At 41.2% G+C, this 12,060-nt stretch overlaps 1 protein-coding gene across 1 annotated transcript; it reads left to right on the forward strand.

Annotated features, from left to right (window-relative positions):
- Positions 1-3,744: 3,744 nt before the first annotated feature.
- socs6a (suppressor of cytokine signaling 6a) lies at positions 3,745-10,572 on the forward strand. The gene is made up of 2 exons (XM_083778467.1): positions 3,745-4,137; positions 4,940-10,572. The coding sequence occupies exon 2, from the start codon at positions 4,963-4,965 to the stop codon at positions 6,679-6,681; it is 1,719 nt and encodes a 572-aa protein (XP_083634593.1). The 5' UTR covers positions 3,745-4,137; positions 4,940-4,962; the 3' UTR covers positions 6,682-10,572.
- The last annotated feature ends 1,488 nt before the right edge of the window (positions 10,573-12,060 follow it).

A 12,060-nucleotide genomic window follows, 5' to 3' on the forward strand; every position in this document is an offset into this window, starting at 1 on the left:
GTGTGTGTTAAGCTGTGCAACACTGACACTTGGTGGTCAACAAACGCTAGTTCCGTACTCGGACGGACGGACAGAAAATAAAAAAGAAGAAAATAAAGAGAAAAGGAGAATAAGCAGAAGCAGAGATAATAACTGGTGCTATCTGCTGAAACCATGAGACCATGCAAAACCTGAGGAAGAGGTGAGCATTATGCATTCCATAAATGTTCATTTCGAGGCAAGTCCTTGTCATGTTATTCCACAGTTCATTCCTGAAACAAAAACCCAAGTGTTCCCTCCGGTCCTGTCATTGTTTCACATGCCTGCTGTACCCGTCTTTCGCTCCACTGCAATTGTTGAGGATATGCAGGGCTACACCGGGGGGAGCCCCCGGTGTAGCCCCCCCCCCCCCCCCCCCCCCCCGCCACCCGCGGAAGGGAAGACAAGTCAAAGGACTGAGTCAAGCTGAGCCATGGTGCCTGCAGACGTATTGCGTTAATAATTTATGGCCAATAGGGCTTTCATTTGAAATTGAGGTGAAACTAAAAAGCCCATGGAAGTTTCTACACAATTATTAAAGCATGTGGCTTTCTGTGTGTGTGGAATGTTCCAACTTTTTAAATAAAGGTTTATGCAGGATTTATTTATACTTTTACATTGTGGGGGGGTGTACTGCTAAATCTTGACATCTTTTGGAGAATAAAACCCAAAACAAAAACTGGAACACCAGAGTGAAAGTGTTTTTAACTGATGGAAATATTCAGACAACTCAAACACATAAATCCTTCATATGCAGCCATACAACAATTGTTTAAATGATACATAATCTTATTACACAATGTAAACTCAAAACAATTAGTGGACGTTTGATCCTCTCCCCACACAAAAAAAAAAAACTCTGACAAAACAGACAAGGACCACAGCCGAATGTTTACTTAGGCCTCATTCACACATACCAAACACCAATTAAGCAATGTTTGGTCGTTTTTTGGGCCACCACAATGCTTTTCCAATGGGAGTCACATGGTTTGATCAAACATTTGTGTTTGATTGCTGATTGCTCCCCCCTCATCAAACAAAAATGTTTGGTCAAACCATGTGACTTCCATTGAAAATGAATTGGAACAGCAATCAAACAGACCGCACACGGACCGAACATTTGTTGTGTAGGTGTGTACGAAGCCTTACTCTGACTGTCTGGCAACAAAATATCAACGAGGCTAAAGTTTGTTTGTGCGGATTAATTTAGTGCGCAGAAACATTGCATGATTGCTTGCAAATGGTCATGGTGCTATAAGACCTGCCCCCCTCCTTTCTCCCCATCTATCCCCTCCTGTGCCGCATATCAAGTGAAGGCAGCCTGATCAACCCTAATAGGGTCTGGTAATTAGAGTGTTATAAAGCCTGTCTGCACGCAGCCGCCCTAAGCAGGTTGGGGAAGAAATGCCATACACTTGTGTGACAGTGTGGAAAAAACAATGTAATGTTCTGTGTATAGACCAAATTAGCCTGGCAGCAGTAAACACAATCCACTCTAAAACAATGACACTAATTAGGCAACCAATGTATCATTTCAGAGTTCAAGTTTTAGCTGCTATCATTACTTGAAAATACTTTCTGAGCCAACTATGTTTCATGAATACAAATTAGAAAAACCCTTTCACATTAATTGTGAAGCAAACCTGTCACGAGAAAGAAATATGAGATTAACCTCTACTTGGAACCATCTTGCCACTGAGTAAATGCCAATGAGGTGTATTATAATACAGTCACATAACAAAATACATATTTCTGGTTAAGGTCATGGAGCTTGTAGAAACTGCGTTCGGTATGACCTTTTTCTTTATTGCTATAATTTTGTGTGATTTTGATGTGATTTCATAGCGAACTGTACAGCACTGTACTGTGCTGTGCCTTCCCATACTGTACTGTACTGTACTGTACTGTACTGTACTGTACTGTACTGTACTGTACTGTACTGTACTGTACTGTACTGTACTGTACTGTACTGTACTGTACTGTACTGTACCGTACTGCTGCGCCTTGTGTGTGTGTGTGTGTGTGTGTGTGTGTGTGTGTGTGTGTGTGTGTGTGTGTGTGTGTGTGTGTGTGTGTGTGTGTGTGTGTGTGTGTGTGTGTGCGTGTGCGTGCGTGCGTGCGTGCGTGCATGTGTGTGTGTGTGTGTGCAGTGGAAAGGGGAGGGGGCGGAGAGTGGGGAAGTTGTGATGTAATTTGCATCTATCAAAAATAATAGTTTTGGACATATGAGGTTTCCGCCTGAGTAACGATAGGCCATATTCCTCTTCTAAATAACCTATTCACACAATATTTTATATTTTAGTCAGTCTCAACTGTTAGGCCCCGGCCATGCCCCATATCTGTGCATTTCCATCCAATAAGCTAAACACAGAAATAGAATACATACTGTGATGGGCTTGCACTGTGCTCTTCCTTTGAAAACGTTCAAATGACTTGCATACATTTCTAAAAGGAGACTGCAGAATTATCAGCACCTTGAGGAAAAGAGTCTTCAATCACCGAGCACAAATATGAAATGATATGAAAGTGAGCTTGACTGCTGAGATCATAGCCTATACTGCAAGCTGGCCCTAGACTCTGCTGTCAATGTGAGTGAATTTAATGGAGTTTTTGTAGCATATAGCCTACAATCCAAGTTTGGCCATTTCCCCTCATTCACCATCACCATGAAATTCCATTTGTGACACAACACTGACTATTAATATTGATAACATCCTATAGTGGCAGCACACATATCTATGATTTCATTTATGTCAAAATGCCCTCTAAATAGATGTAATTTATTAGATTTTTTTTTTCTCACACTGAGAAATTTTGGTTCTTGAATCATGGCTGTGTGCTTTTTTTTCTCCCTACCACTACCAAATTATAAGTCAACAAGCATTGACAATGACAACAACATATTAAATTAATAATTGTGTTGCATAACATTTCATAGACTTTGAAGTGTATCTACTATCCACTGCTGTGATACTATAGTGTGTTTATCAAATAATGAATGCGTTTTTAATAGCTTCAATTATTTCAAATGACAGTGTGTTTGTTTCGCGTCACCAGGCTTTTCCACACACTCCCGTGGGTTCTACAGTATATTACAGCTCGGTGCTCTGATCCGGTCTCGCAGGCTACTGTATCCGGTAATTTCTCACGCACACATACATGCATGTGCTGTTTGCATATTCGCTTTAGTTTAGACCCAGACCGGATCAGCAGCCTGAAGTGAACAGTGACGCAGCTCTCTCCCACCAGTGTTGCCGTGTCTGCTTATTATAAGCGACTTTGGGCTTGTTTTTCGGTAAAGGCTTGCCTTATAAATAATTATAATAGTTGTGAACTGCGTTCTTTGGCGGATTGTTTTCAATGTTTACTTTGCTTATGTGGGCTTGATTCCTAATGTTGATAAATTAAACTCAATGCAAACATTTTCATCAACAATTTAATGTAGTCAAGGACATGTACAGTATTTGTCCGCAAACCCCAATCTGAAAATATTTTATGCCAAGAACCCTAACACAAGATTTGTGTTGTTAAAATATTTCAAAAACATTCCACTTTATTAATATATTTTTTTATATATATAACTAGCTGATGTGTAGTAGTAGTGCCGGATGCATTATGCTTCTTTTTTTTGGACAAGCAATACTGCAATACTATTCGTATTGCGTGTTTCTGTGGCACAATCTGGCAACACCGTCTCCCACAATTCAACAGGCAACAAAGGAAGAAAGGAGGAGGCCGAAGGGCTAAAAAGTCCTAGCTATCCTTTAGTGAACCGTATTGCCCCGCCGTGTCTTTTCACCGGACTAAATGACATTTGCATTTTGTACATAACGTATTACGAATATTGACAGCCATACAAATGGATTACATTTGTGTCTGGAAGCAGCACCCGACTAAAGGAAAGAAATGTGCTGTATAAATCTAAGCTAGGTAGCTTAGTTGAGGCTAGCTGGCTTGGCTACTGCTACTAGGCAGCAAGCTAACGTTAGCCCACTAGGAACAGACCGTTTCTTTGACGTTTATTATTGTTATTATTCTTGTGTACAAATCTAAAACCTTTTTGGAACGTTTTGGTCCATCCCACCCAATGATACATGCAGAAATGATTACACTGACAGGGTAAGAAACACGCAGCATTTACATGTTCTTTAAAAAGGCTTGATGAATGTAACTTGGTTAACTATAACTACATATGCTTGCAAATTAGCCTACTGTGGCTAATTCACTTAGTTGCGCGACAAAAACGACGTTAATAAAAATGAAATAAGCCATTTTCAGATGAATATATGGGGAGTACGTCATTGTTATCTTTTATCCTCATAGGCATCGCTATAACGGTAATTCATATTAGCATTAGTTAGCAGTGGTGCTGTGGTGGATAATCTGATTGGATCCCTGGGATCGTTGTATATTCTTTTAATGGTGGAAGTCTTACCATTTGATGCTTTCTATCCAAAAACGCTAACTAATTAACTCACTTAGCTAAGCTAGTTTCCCGTGTGTGTGTGTGTGTGTGTCTGACCGTACCAGGCCAGGACAAACCTGGTTATTACCTGGTTATTGACTTGCTGTTATGACAAACATAGGTTTTTGAAGTGATACTATTAGACTGCTATATTATAATAGCCCCCTGTTATTACCAGGGACTGTTAGTTTAAATAAATGAAAGGTGCTAGAAGTGCAGCCTAGCCCATACAACTGAGTCACCATTTCAAGCACATATTAATCGACTTGGTTAATCACATCATATGCCAATCACCATTTCACTCCCTTTGGTTTTATTTGTTGATAAATTATTTCAGCGAATACAGATATGTGATGTTTGTGCAGTGTGCACACACAAAATGGACATACCCTTTGTCTATCTTTAGTTTTGTGAGAAGAATCATTAAAAAAATATATGTTTTCTTTTCTCTTACAGAACATGTCGACTCCAATAAATGTATGACTAGTTTTACGTGGCCTGATGGGAGGACATTGTGGATAGCACCTTCATCAGGATACCAGGCGAGACACACCGTCCCATGTCTCCACCTCGGAGGGACTGCAAGAATGAAGAAGATAAGCCTTAAAACCATCCGCAAGTCCCTAAACATAAAGGGCAAAGAGGAGGGTGACTTTGTTATGCTCCAGCAGCCCTCTATGACTGCTGACTTTTCCAAGGAAGAGTCACTCTTTGGAGGCTGCTACACCAAAGACCTCGCAGGCTGTGACCTTGCCAGCGAGGAGGAGAAGGGGGGCCAGAACAAAGGCCGCTCAAAGAGTGAGAGCCTTATGGGCTCACTAAAGAGGAGGCTGTCTGCCAAGCAGAAGGCTAAGGTGAAGGGCGGCTCGTCGGCCATGGGATCTGCAGACGACGACGACACCTTCTCGTCATCTTCTGTACCCGTCAGTTTCAATGACGTGAAAGCCCAGAGGCCCCTTAGATCAGCATCACTGCGAAGCCACCATTACAGCCCCTCGCCGTGGCCCCTCAGGTCGGTCAACTCTGACGAGGCATGCATCAAGATGGAGGTTAAGGTGAAAGCCATGGTTCACTCCCCGAGCCCAAGTCCTAACCTCAATGGTGTCCGGAAAGAATTCCATGATTTCCAGATGGAAGGGCTGTTCCAGGACCAGGCGGATTCACTAAAGAACCTGCAGCAGCCTCAAAACGGTGAGCTGCACCTAAATATTGACGAACATGACGTGCCTGTGGTGCTGGGGTTGACACCTCAGGACTACATCCAGTACACTATGCCTTTAGATGAGGGAATGTACCCTGAGGGATCCCACTCCTTCTGCCTAGACAGCTCCTCTCCCATGGAGGTGGTGACAGAGGGAGACAGTGGGTCCCTCCACACAGACCAAGGCCAGGAGGAACAAGACCTGGTCGTTGGCATACCTCCGGACCTCTTCATGGAGCCCACTGTCAACGGTCTTCTCATTGCCTCTGCCGGCATGATGCTGCAAAGTTCCAGAATGGAGGCTCCACCTCCCCTTTCACCTCTCCTGCCTCTCATGGCCAGCACCAGGGATATCCCCAGGACATTTTCAGGGTTCAGCTCCGCGGACAGTCAGGTTGCTGAGCGGGTAAGACACCACCTGAACTTTGACCCCAACTCTGCCCCCGGGGTCAGTCGGGTGTATGACTCGGTCCAGACCAGCGGGCCCATGATTGTTACCAGTTTGACAGAGGAGCTGAAGAAGCTGGCGAGGCAGGGATGGTATTGGGGACCCATCACCCGCTGGGAGGCAGAGGAGAAGCTGGTAAACCTGACTGATGGCTCGTTCCTGGTCAGGGACAGCTCTGATGACAGGTACCTCCTCAGCCTGAGCTTCCGGTCCCAGGCGAAAACGCTCCACACCCGCATTGAACACTCCAACGGCCGCTTCAGCTTCTACGAGCAGCCGGATGTGGAGGGCCACACGTCCATCGTGGACCTGATTGATTACTCCATTAAAGACTCAGAGACCGGAGCTTTTTGCTATTCCAGGTCGCGCTTACCGGGGTCGGCCACATACCCTGTAAGACTGACCAACCCTGTATCTCGTTTTATGCAAGTGCGCTCTCTGCAGTACCTATGTCGCTTTGTGATCAGACAGTACACAAGGATAGACCTGATTCAGAAACTGCCTTTACCCAACAAGATGAAAGATTACCTGCAGGAGAAGCACTACTGAGGACAGCAGAGACAGGACATTGGTAGCAATTTGCACTTTTGGGTTCAGTTAAGAGATTTGAAACAAGGTTTACAGACAACCATAGTTTTGAGACGATTGTGTCCAGGTGACTGTCTGTATCCAGTCCTCCATTCCACTGTTCAGGGTTTTTTATTTGGTATTGGTCAGAATCAGGGTGGCGCTACGTCCAGAGACTTGGGCCTACTATACAAAAACTAATGTAGGAGCGGTATACATCAAAAGTGATCATAGATGGATTACTTAAAACATGGGGATTTATAGTAAGTGAGGCAACTAGAGCAGATTTCACAGTTTCACCATCTGCATTGACTGTACACCTGTAGTTTCCACACTACACCTTAGCTTAGATCAATAGTCAAAAGATGGCAGAATTTCTACCGGTGGCATGAATATTTTGAAAAGAATGATTGTTTCAGTATGATAAAACGTAGACTTTACACCTGTAGATAAAAATGGGCTGATTACTGAGATGTGACTTATCTTGAGTGCCCCGCAGACAGCGTTTTGGACCATCTTTTGTCATTCATTAATTTAGGTTGTGCAATGGAATGACAGAATCTTTACAAGCCTTATCAAATTGAACGCATTGCAGTCGGTGGCATACGTTACACAACTGGTTGAAATAGAAAGCTGGGTCTGTCATGAGCCAACAAACGGCATTAATAGCATTAATGCAGTACTCCCTTAACCAAAGATAATCAGCATAAATTGTAACTCATCAGCTGTACTTTACACATGACCTGAGGCCTCTTATATCTATCTTAGCCATGTCTTTTGGGTCATGGTATATTTCTGATGCAACATAAGAGTATAAATGTCGATGTCAGAAATAGCTAGTCTCTCCTCTTCCACCTTTACACCTGTGCCAGCACAGCAGCTTGTCATTATTGCCTGGCCAGATCCCTAGTCACTCTCCCTGATAAATGTACTGTAACGCCAGCCGCACACAATTATGGCACAAAATGTCGCAGTCTCTGAATCCATGCAGCAGCACTTAGAATCAGCTGTCCTTTCTGTCATAGCAAATGACTCAATGTTTCCAACTTTTGGTCACCACCAAATAATTGTCCCACAATAAGTAACTGTTTGATGGTTGGATTGTTTTAGGATGGTCTAAAGGAGCTAGTCTGCTGGGGGCTTTAACAACTTTGTCAAAGGCGCTAGGGAAACGAGTTGTATGGCGGCATGTAGCCATTTTATAATGATCGAGCATAAAGGTACTTGCTATAAACTGATGCTGGTTTCTCATGTACTCTTCAAAGTAATAGTTGATTTATAGTCCTGTATAAATTCAAATATGAATACATAACCTTAAGATAACAAAAGCTAAATGTTTCTGCATAAGGAATGTTATAAAAGCTGCACAATGGCTCAGGAGTACCAACTTCTCATAATCTGTATTGCTTGTATCTGCATGTAGTTAAGACTTAAAGACTGTCAAGTAAGTGCACTGTAGACCTACTCTAGTCGAAATGATCTCATGACATGAGGGTTTAAGAAACACTAAAAGCTAAATATGTTAAAGAGTAGCTTATGAAAAAAATGTCTTTATTTTTTCCATTCACAGTAACATTACATTTCTTAGTTTATAAGTGAAGTAAATTACCATCAGGCTACAAGTTACATGGGCATCGACGAGGCCCATTTCTATATGCAGGGGCAACTCTTGTCTTAGTCACCCTGCTGCTTCATGTCAGTAATGGAGCCAGGTCAAAGAAATACCAAACATGGTGTGAGCTGAGGTTGAGGGATTTTGGGGAAAGCCAGGATTAAGCCTCATTGACATATTTTGGAGTTTGTGGGTGTGGGCTATTGCGGGGTTGGCACATGACAAAAATTCCAACATAGACGCATGATGTCATGTCATTACTCTCTACTGTCACATAAGTTCCAAGGACACTGAGAAGCGTATGACCATTGCCTTTTCAAGTTCCCCAGTCCCTACAGAGCTGTACTACCACACAGATTGTGTCTCTACTGGGTGGTTGGTGCCGGAATAAAGGGAAGAGCACACATTATGCTACTTAAGTGCTTTTATATGGATACTTTGCCAGGGAATTGTGTTTTCACATTATGTCTGAGGATTTTCTTTTGACATTGGTGTCCTTAAAAGTATTTTGAAAAATGTCTTTCAGACAACTTTGGTAGGTTGGTAGTGCATAGAGTGTATAGTTATTAGATCTGTTGGTGTCTGAGGAAGTTACCATGAATCTAGCACAGCAGAGAATAGATAGGAACATTGAATGGTGTTGCATGTTTAAAGACCATTTTACTGCTTTGAAATGTATAGGAATGAAGGATCTAGGTTGTGTGTTTGGCTGTGTAGCGGGATGTTTTTTTCCACTTATGATCACAAGCTGGATATTCTGTGTACATTGTGTTTCCGTTAGGATGTTATTGGTTGTTTTGTGACATTTGCCATTTGGGGGTTTCTGAGCTGTACTAAAGCTAATAGGAATGTACGCTTATTTGAGGGGTATCCATTTTATCTGTTCCACAGACATCACAGAATGCATGTGTAATCATGACATACCGGTAGACACTATTTTGTTTTTTTGCACTTGAATTTTCACCATGGACACACTTGGATCCTCACTCCTTAAGAGTCATCCCTCAGATGGGGGTGTTTTATGTCACAACAATGTCAATTCACACTTGTTGCCAAGATTTGTTCATGTAAAGCCTGATTTATCTTTGTTATATGCCGGTGTCATGCACTGAAAATAGACAATTGGCTATTTTAGCACGCAACACTGGCACGCACCTAAGGTTAAAACAGTCATAACTGAGTGTCTAGATTGAATTGACATGGTTGTGTTATCATTGTCTGTGGAATACAAAGGGTAAGGCACCAGCATCATCATAATGCATGAGAATGTCATGTCCTGGGCTGTCAAAGGAATGGGATCACGGGCAAGAATGTGGAGTTAAAATTGAACCTTTTTCATTTGTTTTGTTTAAGTGAGTTCAAATGTGAAAATGAAATGTTAGTCTTTTTTAATACAGTGTAATTTGAATTATATTTCCAGTTTTATTTGCATTTTGTTGACAAGCGGGAACCAATTTGATAAATACAAGACGATGGTGTCTCTGCTGTGATTTTTCTAAATATTTTCGTAGTCTGGGATTAATTCAGTTCATTATGGTTATTGCCTTCAGTGTGTGAATCTGGACGTTGATGCTTTTTTAAACTGCTGAGGCATTTTGAATTTCATAACAATTCTTTAGCACCTAACAAGCTCCAACATTTTTGTGCATCTCTACAAATGAAGGTAACTGTTTACAATATTTTGTTTTGGTAGATACCCCTCCCAACCCAACACACATTTATTTGTTTACCCTTTTCACATAAACATCTTGGTACAATGTTTGAAAATGTTTATTTCATTTGAATGTGTTATACACATTTTTGCTGCTTATGGATATGATTGCCTTTCTTGTATTTAACAATGGGGAAATAGAATGTCACCATTTACATGTAGATGTATACACTACACAATGATTTTGGTTTTCTTGGGAGAGCAACGTGTAGACTTTGAACTTGTAAACACTAGTCCGTAACAAAGATCATTAGTAGCTATTAGTAAATCCTCAGTAGAATAACACTCCAGTTTACATTTGTTGTCAATTTACCAAGTAGATTATGTCTTTTCTTTTTTTTTTTCTTTTTGGAAAGAATCAACGGTGATTTATTGCACATTTTGGATACAGTTCAAGAAGATTTTGTATCTGCCGATAAATTATAAATAAAAACTATATTCTGAAAGTTTTCTTTCAACTGTCTCCAGAATTTTATAATTTCATAATGTTCGCTATGTAATCAATGTTGAAAGAGTAAGGTTTAAAAAAATAAATGGCTTCATTATCCTTTGTTAAGTTTGCTCAGTTGATTTCATCACTGAGTGAGTTCTTGTGTTGTAGAAGAGGGAGTGGGGTAATGGTGTCGAGTTTGGACTTGGATCTGCTCGAACACAGTCTGCATGATGATGAGGAGGTAGACCTTGTTAACCGCTGTGTCTGACAGGCCTCTCCAGGCATCTGAGGTGAAGATATACAACTGTTTACTCTCCGCCCGGCACGGGATGATTTATTCATAGCACACACTGGTGGTCGCATGTCATATGGAGATGCCTCCATCATGAAAAGGCTCATCTCTGCCTTATACTTTTTTTTGGTCTGTTTTTGCTCCTTTTTTGTTTTTTAAATCATCTTTCGACTTTCCAAAATGTTTATTGTCAAAATTGTGTGGGTAAAAGTTTTATTTTTCTCAGCAAGTGAAACTAGTCATGATAGGACCCAACATCTCAGTCGCTCTTACTGTATTATTCTTCTGTTCACTTAGCAGCTCAGAATGCTCACACTCAAATGTTACCAGAGTTTTATCTTTGTCCTTTGAGTGCAGTTTCCTTGGAAGGGGAACTGTCACCTGAGAACAAGTCAAATGTTGCTGTTTCAGAAAACACTACAAGTGGGAGGGGGGCATTTTTACATTCAGGAGTGACCATGGGGCCTATAGGGAAGAATATGTCCAGCATTCCACATTCTCATACCTGCAGTGATTCAATATCTCCTGCGTTCACACAATTTGTTTTAGTTCTAAATCAAGTCCCAGTACATATTGCATGTGACAGTTTTGTTTATTATAAAAATAGCTGAAACTGTCTCTAATATAATATAGCATACCAGTTATACTCTGGGTTTCTCAGTAGGCTTACCGGTATGAGGTTTTATCATTCCTTATTACCTTGAGGCCTGGAAATAATTATCTGCTGTCACTTTTATTTATGGCATGCTTAGGTATATATATTAACAACATAAACCCTAGTGCCGCTCCGCTATTCTAGAGAATATTCAGCAAATATAGCAGATATGCAAGCTCACAATGTGTCGGGACACAACACATTGTAAGATATGTTTGGCTATTTAAATTAATTTGATGTAGAGGGAAAAAAGGAGGGTATCAAGTATAGAGCCCTGGCCCCCCAGTTAATTAATACAAGTATATAAGGAAGGATTAAGTGGTTAAAGGACCATATATATATATACAATTGTTAGTCTTGCGTAGCCAGACAATCGGAGATCTCCACCTATAAACAGCTGTGGACATCTAAATTCAATGTAGGGACTTTTACTGGGTGGACACACTTTGAAAATGTAAAATATACTGCATTGCAGAACCAATGATGGTGACTGCAGGTGGTCCTTTATTTTGGGAGTGGGACGGTATCAGGATTAGTTTTCAAAGCAATATAGGTGAAAGTTTGTTAGCAGCTGTTCACACCGCTGTTCTAGCCCCTAAATAGAATTTATAAGTCCCCAGACATTTTGGCAGTACATAAAATATAAAATAAATGGTGC

Source organism: Protomyctophum parallelum, assembly GCF_964188405.1.
Source record: "Protomyctophum parallelum genome assembly, chromosome: 12".
In the NCBI taxonomy this organism is placed as follows: Eukaryota; Metazoa; Chordata; class Actinopteri; order Myctophiformes; family Myctophidae; genus Protomyctophum; species Protomyctophum parallelum.

Excerpts from the sequence above, each read along its gene's own strand:
- socs6a (XM_083778467.1), top strand. The coding sequence starts at position 4,963 with ATGACTAGTTTTACGTGGCCTGATGGGAGGACATTGTGGATAGCACCT.